This window comes from Staurois parvus, unplaced genomic scaffold (assembly GCF_062004578.1).
Source record: "Staurois parvus isolate SC_StPar_1 unplaced genomic scaffold, SC_StPar_1.0 ptg002980l, whole genome shotgun sequence".
NCBI classification, from domain to species: Eukaryota; Metazoa; Chordata; class Amphibia; order Anura; family Ranidae; genus Staurois; species Staurois parvus.
The window spans coordinates 17,307-44,701 of NW_028320776.1; the positions used below are offsets into that span (position 1 = coordinate 17,307).

Below are 27,395 nucleotides of genomic sequence, written 5' to 3' on the forward strand. Positions count from 1 at the left end.
TGTACCGTCCTGACATTTGGGGAATATCTGTACTGTCCTGACATTTGGGGAATATCTGTACCGTTCTGACATTTGGGGGATATCTGTACCGTCCTGACATTTGGGGGATATCTGTACTGTCCTGACATTTGGGGGATATCTGTACTGTTCTGACATTTGGGGGATATCTGTCCTGTTCTGACATTTGGGGGATATCTGTACTGTCCTGACATGTGGGGGATATCTGTACTGTCCTGACATTTGGAGGATATCTGTACTGTCCTGACATTTGGGGGATATCTGTACTGTTCTGACATTTGGGGGATATCTGTACCGTCCTGACATTTGGGGGATATCTGTACAGTCCTGACATTTGGGGGATATCTGTACCGTCCTGACATTTGGGGGATATCTGTACAGTCCTGACATTTGGGGGATATCTGTACCGTTCTGACATTTGGGGGATATCTGTACCGTTCTGACATTTGGGGGATATCTGTACCGTCCTGACATTTGGGGAATATCTGTACTGTCCTGACATTTGGGGAATATCTGTACCGTTCTGACATTTGGGGGATATCTGTACCGTCCTGACATTTGGGGGATATCTGTACTGTCCTGACATTTGGGGGATATCTGTACTGTTCTGACATTTGGGGGATATCTGTCCTGTTCTGACATTTGGGGGATATCTGTACTGTCCTGACATGTGGGGGATATCTGTACTGTCCTGACATTTGGGATATATCTGTACTGTCCTGACATTTGGGGGAAATCTGTACCGTCCTGACATTTGGGGGATATCTGTACTGTTCTGACATTTGGGGATATCTGTACTGTTCTGACATTTGGGGATATCTGTACTGTTCTGACATTCTTGGACCTCAACAAATTAGATTGGCTGTCAGTACTTCAGGACTGAGCAATTTTCAGATCTATCCCATAGTTTGTGAACTCTATAACTTCCCTACAGACTAAATAATAAATACTGATTTGGGTTATTTTCACCAAAGACATGTAGCAGAATACATCTCGGCCTAAATATATGAAGAACAATTATTTATTTACAAACTTTTTTAACAGAAACAAAGAAAAACTTGTTTTATTTCCAAAAGTTTCGGGGATTTTTTGTCAATTTAGCAAAAAATAAAAACCCCAGCGGTGATTAAATACCACCAAAAGAAAGCTCTAGTTGTGTGAACAAAATAACATTTTAGTTTGGGTACAGTGTTGCATGACCGCGCAATTGTCATTCAAAGTGTGAAAGCGCTGAAACCTGAAAATTGGCCTGGGCAGGAAGGGGGTAAAAGTGCCCGGTATGGAAGAGGTTAAAGGGATGAGGTGGCAATCCTAGACACGTTGGGGCTGAAGTAGAGTGCATTGCATGTATCAGGATCAGGAACGTCTCACGCAGAGATGCAGAATAATCATCCTTTAGTAAAATAGCTGCTGGGAACAAGTTCTTTTTGGATATCATTTGCACCTTCAAAGAGAAAGTATTTTGCCTAATGTGGAACATGTCACACCAGAATGTGTCCCTGCTGGCTATTGTTTTGCATCTCGTTGTGCCGCATTCCTATGGCTGATGCAATTGATTGCTTGGGTGGAGAGGAGTTGAGCGAACAAAGGAGATGAGATTGTGAAGTGTGGGGCCCAACCTCACCTGGAGCAGCTTGTGAAATATTGGACAGTGTGCACTGCATGTGGCGATGGAGAGGGGGCGTGGCCTAATGTGTGTGTGCAGATATGACTGCATATACTGAGCCTTGAAAAAGTCTTCCTCCCCCTTGACATTTTCCACATTTTTTCATGTTACAACCAAAACCGTCAATGTATTTTATTGGGATTCGATGTGATAGACCAGGGGTCTCCAAACTATGGCCCTCCAGGTGTTGAGGAGCTACAAGTCCCATGAGGCCTTGCAAGCCCATATGGAAGAAAAATATATTTGAAATATATTTTTAAAAAAATACAATTTTGGTCTTAATATATATATATATATATATATATATATATATATATATACACACACATGTTGAAATGCATTTTTTATATATTACAAAATATATGAAAAATATTTTTGAAAATATATACTTTTTAAATATATTCTTCACTTTTTTTTAATATATAAAAAATAATTTTATTATGTATTTTTACATAAATTTGTAAATGCATTCCAAAAATGTAGATTAAATGTACTTTTAAAGACATACAATATATATATTGAATACGGCCAAAATTGTAGTATTTAAAATATATGTCAATGAAATACTACAATTTTGGCCTATATATTTATATATATATATATATATATATATACACACATGTTGGAATGCATTTTTATATATTACAAAATATTTGAAAATATATACTTTTTAAATATATTCTTCACATTTTTTTAATATATAAAAAAATAATTTTATCATGTATTTTTACATAAAATTGTCAATGCATTCCAAAAATGTAGATTAAATGTACTTTTAAAGACATACAATATATATATATTGAATATGGCCAAAATTGTAGTATTTAAAATATATGTCAATGAAATACAACGATTTTGGCCTTTATTTTATATATATATATACTGCATGTTGAAATGCGTTTTTTTTCTATATTACAAAAAATATGAAAAATATTTTTACAAATGTACTTTTTAAAAATATATTCTTCAGATTTTTTTTAACATAACAAAGTAATTTTAACATATATTGTTACATATATTTGTAAATGCATTCCAAAAATGTAGATTAAATGTACTTTTAAAGACATACAGCATATATATATATCGAATACGGCCAAAATTGTAGTATTTAAAATATATGTCAATGAAATACTACAATTTTGGCCTATATATATATATATATATATATATATATATTTATTTATTTATATTTATTTTTATATATATATATATATATATATATATATATATATATATATATATATACTGCATGTTGAAATGCGTTTTTTTTTCTATATTACAAAGTATATGAAAAACATTTTTACAAATATACTTTTTAAAAATATATTCTTCAGATTTTTTTAACATATAAGAAAGTAATTTTAAGATATATTTTTACATTTATTTGTAAATGTATTCCAAAAATTTAAATTAAATGTATTCTTTTAAAGACATACAGCATATTTGAAAATGTATTTTTAAAAATATTTTCATATATTTTGTAATAAAAATGCATTTCAACATACTATATATATATATATATATATATATATATATATAATGCAAAATTGTAGTATTTGGAATATATGTCAATATATTTGTGAAGAATATTTTTACAATATATTTAAAATATATTAAAAATTATATTTTTATATATTTATAATATATATTTTCTTCCATGTTAGAGACTCTGACAGCCACAGACAAGACTCCCAGAGGCACAGGCATGATGGGACTTGTAGTACTTCCACAGGTGGAGGACCATAGGTTGGAGACATCCAATATATATATATATTGAATGCTGCCAAAATTGTAGTATTTCGAATATATGTCAATATATTTGTAGAATATTTTTACAATATATTTAAAATATATTTTCTTCCATGTGGGAGACCCTGACTGCCACAGGCAAGACTCCCAGAGGTAGGGGCATGATGGGACTTGTAGTACTTCAACAGGTGGAGGGCCACAGTTTGTAGACCCCTGTGATAGACCAACACAAAGTGGCACATAATTGTGAAATGGAATGAAGATGAAAAATGGTTTTCAACATTTTTTTTTACAAATATTTGAAAAGTGTGACGTGCATTTGTATTCAGAGTCAATAATTCGTAGAACCAACTTTTGCTGCAAAAACGTAAATATATTTACTGTCATTATCCCAACGCATTTTAAAATTCTTCCTCAGGCTAGAGACTTGGTTCACTAACTAGAAGTGATCATATGTGGTGTTAGCCAATAAAAACCCTAATCATTCCAGGATATTTTGGAGGGATTCTTCCCCCCCAGCAGACACCAAAGTCAACAAAGGACCTGTGATTGGTGAGACTAGCCAAGAGTCTATTTCACGCCTAGCTCCACGCCTAGCTCCACAGCTCCACACCTAGCTCCACAGCTCCACGCCTAGCTCCACAGCCAATTTCCTTTTGTATTCCAAAGAAAACGCCAGGCCATGTGGGGTCAAGATCTCAACCCAACCCAAGAGTTTAGCACCCCCCATCCAATAAGAATTGGTGTAATGCTCAGTGAATGCTCTATAAAGATCTGTGCAGTGCAGAGGATAAGGCGTTGCATTCAGCAGCCTTGATGGCTTGGTGTGAATGCTGTATCTATGGTGGGCAGAGGATGAGGGAATCCATACAGGAGTCCCCAAACTAAGCTAGGGTCACCATCAGACAGCTACTGGCTCTTGCTGGTCTATTGCATCATGGGAGCAATGCCTGAACCCCTATCGGTGGCCCTGGCTAAGCCAGCCATGCAGCTTGCATACTGGGGTGGCAGAAACTGGTGTTCTGGATTGTGGACCGGCTTCTTCAATTCTCACTGGACCACTGACTTGTATCCACCTATCTGTGGTTCGGCCCCACTTTGATCCTGGGCCATCATGGGACAACTCAGTAAAAAATGGAGGCTGTCCCAGCAAATCCAGGACAGTTGATAAGGATGTATAGTGATAGACCTAACATCCCTCCTGTTCAGTTTGTGGTCGAACGTTACAAGAGTTCGACCGCAAACTTCGAACAGAGGGGACAATTCACTAAGCGGCATCTGAGTATGGAGCAAGATGCCGCACAGCTACTAAAAACATTCTTTAATGTTTCAGCTGTCAGTGGGGATCCCCGCTGATAGCTGAATGTACAAAGAATTGCCGGCATTGTCAGGCAATTTAAAATATTTTTTTTTAAAACACGTGGGGTCTCCCCCCCCCCCCCCCATCCAAGCCCTTTGGGTCTGATATGGATTTTGAGGGGAACCCCCACACCAACATTTTTTTCTTAAATGTCATGGAGTCCCCACAAAATTCATACCAGATCCTTACCTGAACATGCAGCCTGACAGTTCAGGAAAGAGGGGACGGGCAAGTGCACTCCCCCCACACATGTTGAGGGCATGTGGCCCAATGTGGTTCAGGGAGGGGGTGCTTTGGAGCAGGGGGGTTCCGCCTCCGAAAGCACCTCATCCTCATGTTGATGGGGATGAGGGCCTCTTCCCCACAACCGTGGTTGTGGGCAGGGGTGGACTGACAACTCAAGGGGCCCCTGGGCAATAGGGGATCATGGGGCCCCTGTGTCTTTGCCCAAACTCAAAAAAGCCTATGAAAAAGGTACCAGGGGCATCTCATAGGGCCCCCTACTGACCCTGGGCCCTCGGGCAGTGCCCGAGTTTCCAAATGGTCAGTCCGCCCCTGGTTGTGGGTGTCTACGGGTTATCATAATCTGGAAGTCCTACTTAACAAGGGAGCCCCCAGATCCTGTCCCCCACCCATGTGAATGAATATGGGGTACATGGTACCGCTACCCATACACAAAAAAAAAGAAAGAAAGGGTAGTGCAATATATACTCGTTTTTCCATCCACCGGAGTCACCGAATTCACCCATATTTGTTTTATTGGACTTTTTATATATTTGTGTCACCATTGCACTTTATGCGTCATATCAAGATGCTACTTTCATGAATATCCCTAGCGCTCCACAGCGACGTTTTTACTGTTTAAAAATTATTATCATTTTATTTATTAGTTTATTAGCGCTGCGTTTTACTATTGTTGATGTTTATAAGGATTTGAGGTTTGACCTTTATGCTAGCAGATTACTTATCTACAGTGAAGGAAATGCGTATTTGCTCCCCTGCTGATGTTGAATGTTCGCACCTCACACAGAAATGATCGGTCTAACAATGGAATGTTCGGTGTATTGTAACACTGAGAGACAGAATACAACAACAAATTCAGCAGAAATGCGTCTAACAAATGATGACGGATCTGCATGTTCATGAGGGAAAGAAGGATTTGATCCCCTATCATTCAGCAGGATTTCTGGCTCCCAGGTGTCTTTCATACAGGTAACAAGCTGAGATTAGAAGCAGTCTCTTAAAGGGAGTGCTGCTAATCTCATTGTGTTACCTGTATAAAAGACACCTGTCCACAGGAGCAATCAAACCATCAGATTCCAAACTCTCCACCATGGCAAAGAGCTGTCCAAGGATGTCAGGGACAAGATGGTAGACCTACACAAGGCTGGACTGGGCTACCAAACTATGGTTTAGCAGCTTGGTGAGAAGGTGACAACAGTTGGTGCAATCATTCACAAATGGAAGAAACACAAAACAAGTGTCAGTCTCCCAGGTCTGGTGCACCATGCATGATCTCACCCCGTGGAGTGTCAATGATCATGAGAACAGTGAGGAATCATCCCAGAACTACACGTGAGGATCTTGTCAATGATCTCCAGGCAGCTGGGACCACAGTCACCAAGAAAACAATTGGTAACACACTACGCCGACAAGGACTGAAATCCTGCAGTGCCCGCAAGGTCCCTCTGCTCAAGAAAGCACATGTCCAGGCCCGTCTGAAGTCTGCCACTGAACATCTGAATGATGCAGAGGAGGACTTGAAAGTGTTGTGGTCAGAGGAGTCCAAAATCGAGCTCTTTGGCATCAACTCAACTCGCCGTGTTTGGAGAAGGAGGAGGAATGCTGCCTATGACCCCAAGAACACCATCCCAACTGTGAAACATGGTGGTGGAAACATTCTGCTTTGGGGGTGTTTTTCTGCTAAGGGGACAGGACAACTTCACCGCATCAAAGGAATGATGGACGGGGCAATGTACCATCAAATCTTGGGTGAGAACCTTCTTCCCTCAGCCAGGGCATTGAAAATGGGTGGTGGATGGGTGTTCCAGCATGACAATGACCCAAAACACACGGCCAAGGCAGCAAAGGAGCGGCTCAAGAAGAAGCACATTAAGTTCCTGGAGTGGCCTAGCCAGTCTCCAGACCTTCATCCGATTGAAAATCTGTGGATGGAGCTGAAAGTTCGAGTTGCCAAACGTCAGCCACCAAACCTTAATGACTTGGAGAGGATCTGCCAAGAGGAGTGGGCCAAAATCCCTCCTGAGATGTGTGCGAACCTGGGGGCCAACTCCAGGAAACGTCTGACCTCTGTGATTGCCAACAAGGGATTGGCCACCAAGTACTAAGTCATGTTTTGTGAAGGGGATCAAATCCTTATTTCCCTCATGAACATGCAGATCAGTAATCATTTGTTAGACGCATTTCTGCTGAATTTGTTGTTGCTATTCTGTCTCTCAGTGTTACAACACACCGAACGTTCGATTTTTAGATCGATCATTTCTTTGTGAGGGGCAAACATTAAATATCAGCAGGGGAGCAAATACGCATTTCCTTCACTGTACCTAGCGCTGCTTTAACCCACCATTACTTTTTAGTGTATAAATGACAGGAGACAGTCTTTGTCAAGTCCTTTAGTAAAAACAAAAGTTTTAAAAATGTCCCCCGAAGTTGATCCAACGTCAATCACGATGCCCGCCATTAAAAAATGCTGTTGGTGCACACTGCATGCCAATATGATTCATGCTGCATACTCAAGGAGAATACAGCACAACATGAGCCATGTCAGTGGTATTCTGTGATCATGCTGTGTATGGAGATATCACCATCCCTACACATGGATGACAATGTTGGTGTCATCTCTCCATTGTAACATTTTTCATATGAAATAATATTCACTGGAGATTTATAATGTGATCTACAGTTGCAAGAAAAAGTATGTGAACCCCTTGGGATTACGTGGAGTTTTGCATGAATTGGGCATAAAATGTGCTCTGAACGTCATCTAAGTCACAACAATAGAAGAACACAGTCTGCTGAACATAATACTACACAAACATTAGATGTTGCCATGCTTTAATTGCACATAACATGTAAACATTCACAGCGCAGGGAGGAAAAAGTATGTGAGGCCCTAGCTTAATGACTTCTCCCAGAGCTAATTGGAGCCAGGAGTGAGCCAAACTTGACTCCAATCAGTGTGATGATATTGGATGTGTTGCTGACAGCTGTCCTGCCCTTAAAAAACACACACCTGTTTTGGGTTTACTGGTTTCAAGAAGCACTGTCTGATGTGAACCATGCCTCGCAGAAAAGAGCTCTCAGAAGACCTACGATCAAGAATTGTTGACTTGCATGAAGCTGGAACGGGTTACAAAAGTATCTCCAAAAGCCTTGATGTTCATGTGTCCACGGTAAGACAGACTGTCTACAAATGGAGAAAGTTTAGCACTGTTGCTACTCTCCCTAGACGTGGTCGTCCTGTAAAAATGACTGCAAGAGCTCAGCGCAGAATGCTGCATGAGGTAAAGAAGAATCCCAGAGTGTCATCTAAATACCTACAGAAATCTCTGGCACATGCTAACATTTTTGTTGACACATCTACAATAAGGAAAACATTAAACAAGAATGGAGTACATGGGAGGACACCACGGAGGAAGCCATTGCTGGCCAAAAAGAATATTGCAGCACGTTTGAAGTTTGCAAAAGAGCACCTGGATGTTCCACAGCACTACTGGCAAAATATACTGTGGACAGATGAAACCAAGATTGAGTTGTTTGGGAAGAACACACAACACTATGTGTGGAGAAAAAAAGGCACAGCACACCAACATCAAAACCTCATCCCCACTGTGAAACATGGCGGAGGGAGCATCATGGTTTGGGGCTGCTTTGCTGCCTCAGGGCCTGGACGGATTGTTGTCATTGATGGGAAAATGAATTCCAGAGTTTATCAAGACATTTTGCAGGAAAACGTACGACCGTCTGTCCGCCAACTGAAGCTCCGCAGAGGATGGGTGATGCAACAGGACAATGACCCAAAGCATACAAGTAATTCAACAAAACAATGGCTGCAACAGCACAAAATACGCCTTCTGGAGTGGCCCAGTCAGAGTCCTGACCTCAACCCCATTGAAATGCTGTGGCATGACCTTAAGAGAGCGATTCACACCAGACATCCCAAGAATATTGCTACACTGAAACAGTTTTGTGAAGAGGAGTGGTCCAAAATGACTCCAGATCGTTGTGCAGGTCTGATCTGCAACTACAGGAAACGTTTGGTTGAGGTTATTGCTGCCAAAGGAGGGTCAACCAGTTATTAAGTCCAAAGGTTCACATACTTTTTCCTCCCTGCACTGTGAATGTTTACATGTTATGTGCAATTAAACCATGGCAACATCTAATGTTTGTGTAGTATTATGTTCAGCAGACTGTGTTCTTCTATTGTTGTGACTTAGATGACGTTCAGAGCACATTTTATGCCCAATTCATGCAAAACTCCACGTAATCCCAAGGGGTTCACATACTTTTTCTTGCAACTGTAGGTAAAATGATTCCATTAAATAGATTCATGGCATATTCATATAGAGAATAGTTACATTCATTCCTGGGGAAGAAATGTAATTTATTCTCTTTTTTCCACAGTTTGTCAAACAACCACATGGAAGAAAGTTCCTGCCCCCACCTGGCATCCGGAATAAGAAACAACCAGACATTGAGGACACTGGACCTGTCTTGGAACTATCTGGAGGGTCCTTATTTCAGTGATCTGATGACAGCTCTAACCACAAGCCAGATAGAAGAATTGCTGTGAGTATACCACATATACTGTATATAACAATATAAAGTAATTAAAATTATTATATTATTATTATACAGGATTTATATATTATTATTATTATTATACAGGATTTATATATTATTATTATACAGGATTTATATTATTATTATTATTATACAGGATTTATATTATTATTATTATTATTATTATAATACAGGATGTATATATTATTATTATTATTATACAGGATTTATATATTATTATTATACAGGATTTATATATTATTATTATTATTATTATAATACAGGATTTATATATTATTATTATACAGGATTTATATTATTATTATTATTATTATTATAATACAGGATGTATATATTATTATTATTATTATTATACAGGATTTATATATTATTATTATACAGGATTTATATTATTATTAAACAGGATTTATATATTATTATTATACAGGATTTATATATTATTATTATTATTATACAGGATTTATATATTATTATTATACAGGATTTATATTATTATTAAACAGGATTTATATATTATTATTATACAGGATTTATATATTATTATTATTATTATTATACAGGATTTATATATTATTATTATACAGGATTTATATTAATATTATTATACAGGATTTATATTATTATTATACAGGATTTATATATTATTATTATTATTATTATACAGGATTTATATATTATTATTATACAGGATTTATATATTATTATTATTATACAGGATTTATATTATTATTATTATACAGGATTTATATTATTATTATTATACAGGATTTATATTATTATTATACAGGATTTATATATTATTATTATTATTATTATATAGGATTTATATATTATTATTATACAGGATTTATATATTATTATTATTATACAGGATTTATACATTATTATTATTATACAGGATTTATATTATTATTATACAGGATTTATATATTATTATTATTATTATAATACAGGATTTATATATTATTATTATTATACAGGATTTATATATTATTATTATTATTATTATTATTATTATACAGGATTTATATATTATTATTATACAGGATTTATATATTATTATTATTATTATTATTATACAGGATTTATATATTATTATTATTATTATTATTATACAGGATTTATGGCGCCAACAGTTTGCTCAGCACTTTACAATATAACGGGAGACAATACAGCAACAATACAGTTCAATACAAGAGGGATAGGAGGGCCCTGATCCTGGGAGCTTACAATCTAGGAGGGATAAATGTTTAGACTCAATAGGTAGCCAGTCCTTGAGTGCTGTTAAATTCTTTGATCTTACCGCTCCCTGTGATTAGCCATGAAATACACGCATCGGCCACTTGATTAGGTCCACCTGTTTAATGGCTTGGTAACACAAATTGCTAATCAGCCAATCACACGGCAGCAACTCAATGCATTTTGGCATCTAGACGTGGCAAAGACGACTTGTTGAAGTTCAAACCGAGTATCAGAATGGGGGAGAAAGGGGATTTAGGTGACTTTGAACATGGCATGGTGCCTGCAGAAGGGCTGGTCTGAGTATTTCAAAAACTGCTGATCTACTGGGATTTTCACGCACAACCATCTCTAGGGTTTACAGACAAAGGAACAACAAGCAGGGCGCCAAGTCAACATGGATAAAAACAATTGAACATTATTATAAAAACACTTAGGCCCCATGTACACTGGACACTTCTGAACGATGGAAATTGACTGCTGGAAAACATGGGTTAAAAAACATCTGTTTAGCCACGTTTGCATACCGCGTTTATGTGCGTTTTGCGTTTAGAAGCGTTTTTTATAGATAAGCACAGGAGAACCTCCCAAATGCACTGAAAAGTGGTAAATTATTAACTATTTCAGACAGTTTCAGAGAAATACAGAGAGTAGAAGCAGAGACAGCAGTATGTGTTGACATTAGCTAGGCGTGACTTGCTCATTAACATTTCTTTTGTTTCCAAGGATGGGAAAGGTGTCTGGTGGAGGGAGTCATTAAGGTCACCTGGCAGGGGGTCTTCATGAGGAATTGGAGGTGTGAATGGTCATTAACATATCTTGTGTTTCCAAGGGTGGGAGAGGTCTGAGGTGTAAATGGTCATTAACATATCTTTTGTTTCCAAGGGTGGGAGAGGTCTGAGGTGTGAATTGGTCATTAACATATCTTTTGTTTCCAAGGGTGGGAGAGGTCTGAGGTGTGAATTGGTCATTAACATATTTTTTGTTTCCAAGGGTGGGAGAGGCCTGAGGTGTGAATTGGTCATTAACATATCTTTTGTTTCCAAGGGTGGGAGGGGTCTGAGGTGTGAACTGGTCATTAACATATCTTTTGTTTCTAAGGGTGGGAGAGGTCTGCGGTGTGAATGGTCATTACCATGTGTGACAAGCTTGGTAGGAACATCCTGTGTTCAGTGTTTTGTCCATCTGAGTACCTTGAAAATGATTTGCATGCATTTTTCATGATGAAAAAAGGCTCTGGACATCGGGAACTGGAAGAGTTAAAAAAAATGTCAGCCGCACATGCTTATAAACACAATTTGCCGCGTTTTGCATTTGAAACGCTGATAAAATCGACTACTGAATGCAAGTTTTCTGCATTAAAAAAAATTACTGTCCACTCAACTGCCTGTAAACAACTGTAAGCGACGATGTGTACACGGACACATAGGAAAACATTAGGGAGAGTTCAGGGGCTGCTGAAAAAAATGCTGAACAGTTCCTAAACGTGAGTTTATCAGCTGCAGTGTACATGAACCCCAGTGCATGGCCCGAGGAGGGACCCGCTGCGGTGGACTCCCCGGCGTCTCTCCGTGCCTTCCCGCCAAATGGTAGGGAGATGTGACAGTGAATGAGAGGAGGACGGGCCACAACACGTTTCAGAAGCTATGCCTCCTTTGTCAAGCAGCTGCAGGGGATTCCACCGCAGAGGGTCTCTCCTCTCTTGCAATGGCGCCAAACTACGGTACATAAAAATCTCCACTGGCAATGCTTGAAAAATTTCTACAGGTTACCGGTTTAGAGTTGCAGAGTAGATCTAATGCCAGAATTATTGGTCTCACTCTGACGTTCACGGTGAGACCTCACATATGGGATTTGAACAGCCGTTTACATATGTGGACGTGGCCTGCGGATTTCTATGGGGTTGAGATCTGGAGACTGGCTAGGCCACTCCAGGACCTTGAAATGCTTCTTACGAAGCCACTCCTTCGTTGCCCGGGTGGTATGTTTGGGATCATTGTCATGTTGGAAGACCCAGCCACGTTTCATCTTCAATGCCCTTGCTGATGGAAGGAGGTTTGCACTCAAAATCTCACAATACATGGCCCCATTCATTCTGTCCTGTACATGGATCAGTCGTCCTGGTCCCTTTGTGGAGAAACAGCCCCAAAGCATGATGTTGCCATCCCCATGCTTCACAGTAGGTATGGTGTTCTTTGGATGCAACTCAGCATTCTCTCCCCTCCAAACACGACGAGTTGTGTTTCTACCAAACTGTTCTATTTTGGTTTCATCTGACCATATGATCTCCCAATCCTCTTCTGGATCATCCAAATGCTCTCTAGCAAACTTCAGACGGGCCCGGACATGTACTGGCTTAAGCAGGGGGACACGTCTGGCACTGCAGGATCTGAGTCACTGGCGGCGTAGTGTGTTACTGATGGTAGCCTTTTTTTACGTTGGTCCCAGCTCTCTGCAGGTCATTCACTAGGTCCCCCCGTGTGGTCCTGGGATTTGTGCTCACCGTTCTTGTGATCATTTTGACCCCACAGGGTGAGATCTTGTGTGGAGCCCCAGATCGAGGGAGATTATCAGTGGTCTTGTATGTCTTCCATTTTCTAATTATTGCTCCCACAGTTGATTTGTTCCCACCAAGCTGCTTGCCTATTGCAGATTCAGTCTTCCCAGCCTGGTTCAGGTCTACAATTTTGTTTCTGGTGTCCTTCGACAGCTCTTTGGTCTTCACCATAGTGGAGTTTGGAGTGTGACTGTTTGAGGTTGTGGACAGGTGTCTTTTATACTGATAACAAGTTCAAACAGGTGCCATTGATACAGGTAATGAGTGCAGGACAGAGGAGCCTCTTAAAGAAGAAGGTACAGGTCTGTGAGAGCCAGAAATCTTGCTTGTTTGTAGGTGACCAAATACTAATTTTCCACCATAATTTGCAAATAGATTCTTTCCAGATCAGCCAATGTGATTGTCTGGATTTGTTTTCTCATTTTGTCTCTCATAGTTGAGGTCTCCCTATGATGCCAATTACAGGCCTCTCTCATCTCTGTAAGTGGGAGAACTTGTACAATTGGTGGGGACTAAATACTTTTTTGCCCAACTGTAGTTACATAGTCTGGCTGAAAAAAGACAAAAGTCCTTCCAGTTCAACCAATAAAAAGGTATAATCCTACACCCACAGTTGATCCAGAGGAAGGCAAAAAACCCAGCAAAGCACGATCCAATTTTCTCCTGCAGGGGAAAAAAATTCCTTCCTGATCCCCCGAGAGGCAATCAGATATTCCCTGGATCACCTTTCCCTATAAATGTTATATCCAGTTATATTCTGTGTATCCAAAAAAACAATCCAGGACTTTCCTACAGCAATCCACTGAGCGGGCCACAACCAACTCTTGAGGGAGTCTATTCCACATTTTCGCAGCTCTTACTGTGAAGAAACCTTTCTCTGTAGCCACCCTCTTGAATGTAGGAATTGAATGAACTTCAATGTAGGAGCTCCTCAGCAGGAATATAGTCCTGAGTCAACTGTAATGAGCTCTCCCAAAAGGTGCCAAGGACAGTTTAGAGGATCCCTTAGGCTGGTACTCACTGTGCCCTGGATACTGTCCCTGTACTTGAAGCCTCTGACCTGGATCCTCTGCATAGCCTCCTGCCCTGAACAGCGGTTCCCGAGCTCTAGCTATAGCTGGGACCTCAAAGGCTTTCTTCTGTGCTGTAGCTGGATACCCATGGGTGCCTCAGCCCTCAGGCTGGATCTTGCTCCCCCAGGAACAAGAGACTGCTGTTTTAGACCCCAGCTAATTTATACCCCTCTCAGTCCCCTACTGGTCACTTGACTAGAGATTGGCTAAGAGTGCATGAGTATCCTCTGCCTCACCCCCCTGCTTATCTTAACTTCTGGGGACATCATCCTATCTCTGACCTTCCACCATCTAACTCTCACCCCAGAACCAGCACCCTCCTTCCTCTGACCGCAGTCACAACGCTCAAACTCTAATTTGAACTCCTCCATTTCCACGATCCAGCCCCAGCTTCTTATGTGCCTACTGGAATGCCTGCTGAGTCCATAACAAATACACATCCATCAATTGAACTTTTTAGCAATCTAGAGTACTTGCTGTTTGTGAAACCTGGCTTCAAGAATCTGAGTTTATAAATGGCCTCCCCGCACCCTCTTATGCGCGCTCCCTGGGAGCACGCAGCACCGCAATCCGGTGCCCACTGTGTCCTCCGGACACAGTGGAACACCGTTCGCTGTACGTGATCACTGATTGGCCAATCAGTGATCACATGAAGAGTAGTAAGCAAGATGTCACTTCTGACACCATTGCTTAGTACGTGTGAAATCTGTGAATGATCACAGAGATCACATGGTACAGGGCTATTCACAACAGTCTTGTACCATGTGACAAGCTGTGACCAATCACAGCTCACACAGTAGTTCTCAATGGCTGCAAGAATGCAGCGTGTTCGTGCGCCAATGCGCATGGATCTTCGCCACCGTGTATTTCCGGAGCCATGTAGGGTACTGGCGGAAATGCTCGGTCTTCCAGGACTTCTGCCGTGGACAGGACCCTGACATCATGCCACAACATCTCAATTGTTTTTAAGTCCAGTCTTTGACTAGGCCACTCCAAAACCTTAATTTTGTTTTTTGGGGTTTTTTTTAACCATTCAGAGGTGAACTTACTGGTGTGTTTCATTGTCCTGCTGCATAACCCGCTTCAGCTTGAGGTCAGGAACTGGTGACATTCTCCTTCAGATTTTTCTGGTAGAGCACAGAATTCATGGTTCCATCAATTAGGGCAAATCGTCCAGGTCCTGAAGCTGCAAAACAGCTCAACACCTTCACACTACCACCACCATGTCTGACTGGTGGGATGGTCTTCTTTTTTTGAAATGCTGTGTTAGTCTTATGAAAGTTGTAATGGGGTGCAACCTTCCAAAAATACAACATTTGTCTCATCAGTCCACAGAATATTGGCCCAAAAGTCTTGGGGACAATCAAGATGTTTTGTGGCGAATGTAATGTGAACCTTTTTGTGTTCTTTTTGGTCAGCAGTGGCTTTTGCATTCCCATGGAGGCCAGTTTTGCTCAGACTCTTTCTTCTTGTTGAACCATGAACACTGACCTTAACTGAGGCAAGTGAGGCCTGCAGTTCTTTAGATGATGTTCTGGGTACTTTTATAGCCTCTTAGATGAGTTGTTGTTGTGCTCTTGTAGTAATTTTGGTAGACCGACCACTAATGAGAAGTGGCCTTCTTATTTCTTAATTATTTTGGATCTCCCCATTACTACACATTAACTATTCAGTGTCAAAGGATACTCCATTACTACACATCTGTTACTCAGTGCCGGGGGATCTCCTCATTACTAAACATCTGTTACTAAGTGTCAGGGGATCTCCCTATTACTACACATCTGTTACACAGTGTCGGGGGGTCTCCCAATTACTACACATCTGTTACAGTGTCGAGGGATCTCCCTATAACTACACATCTGTTACTTAGGGTCGGGGGATCTCCCCATTACTACACATCTGTTACACAGTGTCGGGGGGTCTCCCCATTACTACACATCTGTTACAGTGTCGAGGGATCTCCCTATAACTACACATCTGTTACTTAGGGTCGGGGGGTCTCCCCATTACTACACATCTGTTACACAGTGTCGGGGGGTCTCCCCATTACTACACATCTGTTACACAGTGTCGGGGGGTCTCCCCATTACTACACATCTGTTACTTAGGGTTGGGGGATCTCCCCATTACTACACATCTGTTACACAGTGTCGGGGGATCTCCTCATTGCTACACATCTGTTACTCAGTGTTGGGGGATCTCCTCATTGCTACACATCTGTTACTCAGTGTTGGGGGGTCTCCCCATTACTACACATCTGTTACTAAGTGTCGGGGGATCTCCCCATTACTACACATCTGTTACTCAGTGTCGGGGGATCTCCCGATTACTACACATCTGTTACTAAGTGTCGGGGGATCTCCTTATTACTACACATCTGTTACTCAGTGTCTGGGGATCTCCTTATTACTACACATCTGTTACTCAGTGTTGGGAGATCTCCCCATTACTACACATCTGTTACTCAGTGTTGGGGGGTCTCCCCATTACTACACATCTGTTACTCAGTGTTGGGGGGTCTCCCCATTACTACACATCTGTTACTCAGTGTCTGGGGATCTCCTTATTACTACACATCTGTTACTCAGTGTTGGGAGATCTCCCCATTACTACACATCTGTTACTAAGTGTCGGGGGATCTCCTCATTGCTACACATCTGTTACTAAGTGTCGGGGGATCTCCTCATTGCTACACATCTGTTACTCAGTGTTGGGGGGTCTCCCTATTACTACACATCTGTTACTCAGTGTCGGGGGATCTCCTTATTACTACACATCTGTTACTCAGTGTCTGGGGATCTCCTCATTGCTACACATCTGTTACTCAGTGTCTGGGGATCTCCTTATTACTACACATCTGTTACTCAGTGTTGGGAGATCTCCCCATTACTACACATCTGTTACTCAGTGTTGGGGGGTCTCCCCATTACTACACATCTGTTACTCAGTGTTGGGGGGTCTCCCCATTACTACACATCTGTTACTCAGTGTCTGGGGATCTCCTTATTACTACACATCTGTTACTCAGTGTTGGGAGATCTCCCCATTACTACACATCTGTTACTAAGTGTCGGGGGATCTCCTCATTGCTACACATCTGTTACTAAGTGTCGGGGGATCTCCTCATTGCTACACATCTGTTACTCAGTGTTGGGGGGTCTCCCCATTACTACACATCTGTTACTCAGTGTCGGGGGATCTCCTTATTACTACACATCTGTTACTCAGTGTCTGGGGATCTCCTTATTACTACACATCTGTTACTCAGTGTCTGGGGATCTCCTTATTACTACACATCTGTTACTAAGTGTCGGGGGATCTCCTCATTGCTACACATCTGTTACTCAGTGTTGGGGGGTCTCCCCATTACTACACATCTGTTACTCAGTGTCGGGGGATCTCCTCATTGCTACACATCTGTTACTCAGTGTTGGGGGGTCTCCCCATTACTACACATCTGTTACTCAGTGTCGAGGGATCTCCACATTACTGCATACCTGTTACTCAGTGTCGGGGGGTCGCCCCATTACTACACATGTATGATAATATTGATGTGTCCTCTCCATTATAATGTGAACTACATTCACTATGGGGGGGGAATTCATTTTTTCTCTGATGACACTCTTCTCTTTCTCTACAGATTGGCTAACAATGACCTATCAGACGGTTCCTGCCCCGACCTGGCATGTGGGATAAGTAATAACCCGGCACTGAGGACACTGAACCTGGCTGAGAACAATCTGGAGGGTCCGCACTTCCGAGGTGTAATGGAAGCTCTGACCACAGGCCAGATTAACAAGTTACTGTAAGTATGGCCAGAATATATTTTTAAGACACATTCACCCCCCCCCCCCCCCCCCAGGCCAATTTTCAGCTTTCAGGGCTGTCACACTTTGAATGACAATTGCTCAGTCATGCAACACTGTACCCAAATGAAGTTTCTATCACTTCTTTTTAGATAGAGTATTCTTTTGGTGGTATTTAAGAACCACCAAGTTTTTATTTATTGTTATGTGAACGAAAAAAATATTGAAAATTTTGTAAAAATAACACAATTTTATTAATTTCTTTTATAAAAAATTGTCTTTCTTCGTAAATTTAGGCCAAAATGTATTCTGCTACATTTTGGTGGTAACAATGTGCCAAATCAGTGTATACTATTTAGTCTTTAGGAAAGTTATAGAGTCTTCAAACTATGGGATATACTGTATAATAATAATAATAATAATAATAATAATATACTGCATATTTGAAAGTTGATCAATCCTGATGTACTGACGCCGATCTCATTTCTTGAGGCCCAAAAGCACTAGGACAGTACAAACACCGCCTCCCCCCCAAATTACCCTTTTTTGGAAAGTAGACACCCCAAGGTGTTTAGTAAGAGGCATGGTGAGTTTTTTTTAGAAGTTGCCAATTTTTGTAACAATTTTTTTAGAAAATGAAGAAATAAAATAATATTTTTCTTTTTTTACATACTGTCACCAGTGCAGTACAGTGTCATCATGTGACTGGTGTGGTGGTGATCAGGGATACTGACTGGTGACAGTGTATTAAAAAAAAAAAAATTATATATATATATATATATAGTTAAACAGTTATATACTTTATATATTTTTATATACTTTTTAAAAAAATTTCAATTCTTTTTACAGCTTTTCTTTACATATTGTGACCAGAGCAGTACATTGTTACCATAGTGACATTGTACTACTCTGGGGAGATGATCAGGATTTTTTTTACACTAAGATTGCTTATAACAGTGAAGATCATTTCTTGAGGCCCAAAAACACCAGGACAGTACAACCCCCCCCCCCCCCAAAAAAAAAAATTACCCTTTTTTTGGAAAGTAGACACACAAAGGTGTTCAGTAATTGTAAAAAATGTTTTTGAAAATGAAGAAATGAATTAATATTTTACATACTGTCACCAGTGCAGTACAGTCTCATCATATGACTGGTGTGGTGGTGATCGGGGATACTGACTGGTGACAGTATAATACAAAAAAAAAATACAAATATATATATATACTTTTTTAAACATTTTTTCCTTTTTTTTCTTTACAGTTTTGTTGTTTGTTTTACATATTGCGACCAGAGCGGTACATTGTTACCACAGTGACATTGTACTACTCTGGAAAGATGATCATTTCTTGATGCCCAAAAAACACCAGGACAGTACAACCCCCCCCCCCCCCCAAATTACCCTTTTTTTGGAAAGTAGACACCCCAAGGTGTTCAGTAATTGTAACATTTTTTTTAGAAAATGAAGAAATGAATTAACATTGTTTCTTTTTACATACTGTCACAGTGCAGTACAGTGTCATCGTGTGACTGGTGTGGTGGTGATCAGGGATACTGACTGGTGACAGTGTATTACAAAAAAAAAAAAAATTATATATATATATATATATATATATATATATATATATATATATTTAAACAGTTATATACTTTATATATTTTTATATACTTTTTAAAAAAATTTCAATTCTTTTTACAGTTTTTCTTTACATATTGTGACCAGAGCAGTACATTGTTACCATAGTGACATTGTACTACTCTGGGGAGATGATCAGGATTTTTTTTACACTAAGATTGCTTATAACAGTGAAGATCATTTCTTGAGGCCCAAAAACACCAGGACAATACAACCCCCCCCCCCCCCCCCAAAAAAAAAAATTACCCTTTTTTTGGAAAGTAGACACACAAAGGTGTTCAGTAATTGTAAAAAAATGTTTTTGAAAATGAAGAAATGAATTAACATTTTACATACTGTCACCAGTGCAGTACAGTCTCATCATATGACTGGTGTGGTGGTGATCGGGGATACTGACTGGTGACAGTATAATACAAAAAAAAAATACAAATATATATATACACTTTTTTAAACATGTTTTACTTTTTTTTCTTTTACAGTTTTGTTGTTTGTTTTACATATTGCGACCAGAGCAGTACATTGTTACCACAGTGACATTGTACTACTCTGGAAAGATGATCATTTCTTGATGCCCAAAAAACACCAGGACAGTACAACCCCCCCCCCCCCAAATTACCCTTTTTTTGGAAAGTAGACACCCCAAGGTGTTCAGTAATTGTAACATTTTTTTTAGAAAATGAAGAAATGAATTAACATTGTTTCTTTTTACATACTGTCACAGTGCAGTACAGTGTCATCATGTGACTGGTGTGGTGGTGATCAGGGATACTGACTGGTGACAGTGTATTACAAAAAAAAAAAAAAATTATATATATATATATATATATATTTAAACAGTTATATACTTTATATATTTTTATATACTTTTTAAAAAAATTTCAATTCTTTTTACAGTTTTGCTTTACATATTGTGACCAGAGCAGTACATTGTTACCATAGTGACATTGTACTACTCTGGGGAGATGATCAGGATTTTTTTTACACTAAGATTGCTTATAACAGTGAAGATCATTTCTTGAGGCCCAAAAACACCAGGATAGTACAACCCCCCCCCCCAAAAAAAAAAAAAATTACCCTTTTTTTGGAAAGTAGACACACAAAGGTGTTCAGTAATTGTAAAAAAATGTTTTTGAAAATGAAGAAATGAATTAACATTTTACATACTGTCACCAGTGCAGTACAGTCTCATCATATGACTGGTGTGGTGGTGATCGGGGATACTGACTGGTGACAGTATAATACAAAAAAAAAATACAAATATATATATATACTTTTTTAAACATTTTTTCCTTTTTTTTTTTTTACAGTTTTGTTGTTTGTTTTACATATTGCGACCAGAGCAGTACATTGTTACCACAGTGACATTGTACTACTCTGGAAAGATGATCATTTCTTGATGCCCAAAAAACACCAGGACAGTACAACCCCCCCCCCCCCCCCCCCAAATTACCCTTTTTTTGGAAAGTAGACACCCCAAGGTGTTCAGTAATTGTAACATTTTTTTTAGAAAATGAAGAAATGAATTAACATTGTTTCTTTTTACATACTGTCACAGTGCAGTACAGTGTCATCATGTGACTGGTGTGGTGGTGATCAGGGATACTGACTGGTGACAGTGTATTACAAAAAAAAAAAAAAATTATATATATATATATATTTAAACAGTTATATACTTTATATATTTTTATATACTTTTTAAAAAAATTTCAATTCTTTTTACAGTTTTTCTTTACATATTGTGACCAGAGCAGTACATTGTTACCATAGTGACATTGTACTACTCTGGGGAGATGATCAGGATTTTTTTTACACTAAGATTGCTTATAACAGTGAAGATCATTTCTTGAGGCCCAAAAACACCAGGACAGTACAACCCCCCCCCCCCCCCCCAAAAAAAAAAATTACCCTTTTTTTGGAAAGTAGACACACAAAGGTGTTCAGTAATTGTAAAAAATGTTTTTGAAAATGAAGAAATGAATTAACATTTTACATACTGTCACCAGTGCAGTACAGTCTCATCATATGACTGGTGTGGTGGTGATCGGGGATACTGACTGGTGACAGTATAATACAAAAAAAAAATACAAATATATATATATACTTTTTTAAACATTTTTTACTTTTTTTTTTTTTACAGTTTTGTTGTTTGTTTTACATATTGCGACCAGAGCAGTACATTGTTACCACAGTGACATTGTACTACTCTGGAAAGATGATCATTTCTTGATGCCCAAAAAACACCAGGACAGTACAACCCCCCCCCCAAATTACCCTTTTTTTGGAAAGTAGACACCCCAAGGTGTTCAGTAATTGTAACATTTTTTTTAGAAAATGAAGAAATGAATTAACATTGTTTTTTTTTACATACTGTCACAGTGCAGTACAGTGTCATCATGTGACTGGTGTGGTGGTGATCAGGGATACTGACTGGTGACAGTGTATTACAAAAACAAATACAAAAAAAAAATACAAATACACATACAGTATATATATATATATATACACACACTTTAACATTTTTTTTACTTTTTTTTACAGTTTTGTTGTTTTTTTTTTACATATTGCGACCAGAGCAGTACATTGTTACCATAGTGACATTGTATTACTCTGGGGAGATGATCAGGATTTTTTTACACTAAGATTGCTTATAACAGTGATGATCATTTTTATGCCTGACATCCATTCATTGGTTGGACACAGTGGGTGACAGATCAAGCCGCAGCAGGGCCGCTAGATCGCATGGAAGACATTATATGACGTTCACCCAGGATAACAATGTTCCTGCTCAGCTGTTTTTTTACAGTAGGCTGGGCAGGAGGTAGTTAACCCCCCTGGAGGTATTCCGGAGTGTAGCTCGGGGTAAAGTTTCAGCACCACAAGGGGTAACCCCCCCCCGAGCTACACTCGGGAATACACTGCAGCGCTGCTCCGGGATCTCTTCTTCACTTACCTTGTCCTGCGCTCCCGCGATGTCCCTCCTGCAGTGTCCCCGGCAATGTCCTCCGGCCGATGCCGGCATCTGTCTTCCGGGTTTCGTTCCCTGCGACGTCGGGACGTACGGGGGATGGAAATGGCGGGAAACTCAAAATTGTAAAAAAAGTGACATTCACTAAATACACTAAAATCACAGAGTATAACATTCCTGTATCAAACCATTTCACATACATTTTGTCCCGAGTGCTTTGTCCGGCGCCCTGCCTGCATTTTTACTGTTCTTTCTGCCTGGAAACTGAGAAACGTCCATGGCGTCCAAAAAGCGTCCCTTTAGGTCAGACGCGGTTTTAGACCGGCTAGAGAACAGCGATAGTAAATCAGAACCACTTGCAGAATTGAGTGATAATGATTCGTGGGGGAAATTCCTCATCAGACACTGAAAACGATTCTGCGACTTTGCTCAGCGATGTGCGAACTTGGCGCTATATTTCACATTTCAGTGTTTTTGGTTTGATTATATTATTGAATTAAATGTATTATTATTATATTATTATTTTTTATGATTATTTATTATATTATAATTTATGATTTCGTGTTTCAGATTTTATCATCCCCGGGATGTTACTAGACTCTTGTTCGGACAGATTTCAGTGAGTTATTCCTAAGAATTACAGGCCGACAAAAAAAATACATATTTCCATGCAAAAAAATGTACCGCTTTGAGCACAGAAATACTGACATAATCAGACCGCCAGGGAGGTTAAACCCCTTTGTTTCATAAAGTCATTTAGCTAGTAAAATGGATGATATTGTAGGAGGCCATACACGGGGGAAAACGTTTTTGCGATGAAAGCAGAGGTCATGCACACAGTGGCGTCCCTAGGGTTGGTGTCACCCGGTGCGATAACACTTGGTGACACCCCCTCCGACGATCCCCGCAGAATGGATCGGATCTGCAGATTGAGCATAATGGATCGGACTCCGATCCATTATGCTCAATCCGCAGATTTGATCCATCCTGCGGGGATCGTCGGCTTGCTTTACAACTTACCTTTTCATGAAGTGGGTCCGGTGTCACCCCGTATAGGTTGCATGCTGACAATCCCCGCAGGATGGTATGGATCTGGGGATTGGGGAGCATAATGGATCGGAGTCCATCCTGCGGGGATCATCGGCTTTATTTACAACTTACCTTTTCATGGAGCGGGACCGGTGTCACCCCATATAGGTTGCATGCAGCACAGTGGGTAAATGGTTAGCACTTCCGCCTGGCAGTACTTGGGGTCGTTGGTTCGAATCCCAACCATGGCACCACCTGCCTGGAGTTTGCATGTTCTCCCTGTGCCTGCGTGGGTTTTCTCCGGGCACTCCGGTTTCCTCCCACACTCCAAAGACATGCTGGTAGGTTAAGTGGCCCTAGTATGTGTATGTATGAATGTGAGTTAGGGACCTTCGATTGTACGCTCCTCGGGGGCGGGGACTGATGTGAATGTACAATATATATGTAAAGCGCTGCGTAAATTGATGGCGCTATATAAGTACCTGAAATAAATAAATGCTGACAATCCCCGCAGGATGGTTCGGATCTGCGGATTGAGCATAATGTATTGGAGTCCGATCCATTATGCTCCCCAATCCGTAGATCCCATCCATCCTGCGGGGATCGTTGGCATGCAACCTATAAAGGGTGACACTGGACCCGCTCCGCGAAAAGGTAAGTTGTAAAGAAAGCCGACAATCCCCGCAGGATGGATCCGGACCATCCTGCGGGGATCATCGGCTTTCTTTACAACTTACTTTTTCGTGGAGCGGGTCCAGTGTCACCCCGTGCGGTCGGTGTCACCCAGCGCGGGCCGCACCCCCTGCCTCGGGATGCCCCTGGATGCACAGATAGTCTGAGATACTAAACTGCGTTTCCATCTGTATTTTCTATGCAATGATATAAGATGCGTTTGTAACAATGCACTACGCCTGCGTTGTGGGTTATATTGTGCCTTAGAAGTGCCTACAAGGATTGTTGTCTAACTGTTTCTTTGTTCTGTTTTTATAACAATAAAAATATTGCAACAGAAAGCAGAGGTGATGTAACATTCTTTATTTTCCGCTGTGTGATGAGACACCTAGCTAGCAGGTGGGAAGCCTCACTTTCCTCTTTAACCCCCGGTTCACACCTATGCGGCCGTGCGGCCCACGTTTTGCTCGGCACAAGAGTCCATTCATTTGAATGGACTCCCGTGCCCCGGGACACGCAGGGAAGAAGTCCCTGCACTTCTTTGGAAAACGCAGCCCGCATGGGAAACTCGGTTCCCAGTATGGTTGCGTTTCCCAGTGCGGGTGGTGTGCCATTAGAACTAATGGCACCCGCCCACGGGTCCGCAATTCTCTGTGCGGGTGGTGAGGCTGCATGGATTTTCAATCGGATCCACAGCGGCACCACCCGCATAGATGTGAACCGGAGGGTCACTGTGTGTCAGAGCTTACTGAGCTCAAAGAGGGAAAATTGTTGGTGCTGCTTAGCTGGTGCCTCTGTGACTGAAGTCGCCAATTTATTTGCCGTGTCGCTAGGTGCAGTGTCAAAGGTTATGATGGCGTTATCAGTTTCTGGGAAAATGTCGTCTGATAAGTATAGGCGCGGTCCACATGGTCAACTGACCGAAAGAGACAAAAGGACATTGCGCAGGATTGTGATCCGGAATAAGAAAACTACTGCTGGAACAAGTGACTGCAGAGCTCAATCTCAGTCTTCCAAAGCTGTGTCCACAAAAACGGTGTGTAGGAAACTCCATAAGCGAAACATTCACAGGAGAGCTGCAATTGCTAAACCATTAGTGACCAACATTAAGGCTCAGAAGAGGAGAGAGTGGTGCAACATCCATAAATCCAAAATCTGTGTCCACAAAAACTGTACGGAGGAAACTCCAAAGCAAAACATTCACCGGCGAGCTGCAATTGCCAAACCACTAGTGACCGATATTAAGGCTCGGAAGAAGAGAGAGTGGTGCAGCATTCATCAATCCAAAATCTGTGTCCACAAAATCGGTGTGGAGGAAACTCCAAAGCAAAACATTCACAGGCGAGCTGCAATTGCCAAACCATTAGTGACCAATATTAAAGCTCAGAAGAGGAGAGAGTGGTGCAACATCCATAAATCCAAAATCTGCGTCCACAAACTGTATGGAGGAAACTCCAAAGCTAAACTTTCACAGGTGAGCTGCAATTGCCAAACCATTAGTGACTTGCATGAAGGCTCAGAAGAGGAGAGAGTGGTGCAACATTCATAAATCGTGGACCATCGATCAATGGAAGACTGTAATATGGTCTGATATATCAAGCTTCACACTCTTCCCAACCACCAGACATGTGCACGTGTGGAGAACAATGTATCAAGCTTACAACCAAGACTGTCTTGTGTCATTAGTAAAGCATGGTGGTGGCACAATCATGGTTCAGGAAGCCATATCTTGGTATCCTGCAGGCCCCACAATCACCCTGAAAGGTAGAGCCACTGCCAGCGACTACAAAGTTTGGCCGACCATATGCACTCCATGGTGCAGACATTGTTTCCCAAAGGCATCACCATTTACCATATTGATAATGCTTGATTCACACAGCTGGTTGTCAGGGTCCTGTCCACGGCAGAAGTCCTGGAAGACCGGGCAATTCCGCCAGTACCCTACATGGCTGCGGAAATGCACGGTGGCGAAGATCCATGCACATTGACACACGGACGTGAGCCATCCCGCACATGCGCACTGGTGCATAGTTGCGCACGCATCAGGCCCAGTTTTAGCACCAAACGGCCTTTATAAGGAAGCTCTTCACTTCCTCAAGTTGCTGGATGATCTCTAGCTCCCCGTGCCTTGTTCCTGGTTCTTGTTTCCTGTGTTATTTGACCTGTGATTTCCTGAAACCGACCGGGCTTGCTCTTGGACCTGTCTACTCTGCTTAACCCCTGATCTGACCTCGGCTTGGCTAACGGATACTCTCTCTCTCTTGCTGCTCTGTGTATGACCTCGGCTTTCCCATCTGACTACGTCTGCTCTGATTCCCACCTGGTACCTGACCTTGGCTTGAACTGACTACCCAGTAAACATCTAAATCCCGGAAGGGCTTGCATACCACGCACAGGCGCCTCCTGTCTGCAGACCTATCTCCGTGCACCAGCTGTGCTTCTGAGTGGACCACCAACCAGCACTCCTACAGGCAATCTGTGCCACTTTGGGCCTGACAACCGCTGTCCCACTCTCAGGGGAGTCTGGAACTTAGCCACAAGGGAAGCCCTCTCTCCATTGGCCTCCATCACCAGGTACGTGATAGTGGTGTTGTGAAATCGTGGTTTGATGAGCATCCAGATGAAGCCATCCCTGGGCACCGCAGTCGCTGGATCTCAGTATCATAGAGCCACTTTGGTCAATTTTGGAGAACAAGGTTTGGACTGGTTTTCTGCCTCCAGCATCTTTGCGAGAAATGAGACGATTTTATCCACCATCCAAGACTTATATTTGTCAATTCCCAGGAGAATTCAGGCCATAGGAT

General features: G+C 40.9%; 1 protein-coding gene across 2 annotated transcripts in view; it reads left to right on the forward strand.

Moving 5' to 3' along the window:
• The window catches only part of LOC149428759 (NACHT, LRR and PYD domains-containing protein 3-like), a 66,960-nt gene that overhangs the window by 17,300 nt on the left and 22,265 nt on the right, over positions 1–27,395 (forward strand). For both annotated transcript variants that reach the window (XM_089667037.1, XM_089667036.1), the window contains 2 exons: positions 9,438–9,602; positions 18,127–18,291. In XM_089667037.1, the coding sequence (XP_089523163.1) occupies positions 9,438–9,602; positions 18,127–18,291 (330 nt within the window). The remainder of the gene's footprint in view (positions 1–9,437; positions 9,603–18,126; positions 18,292–27,395) is intronic.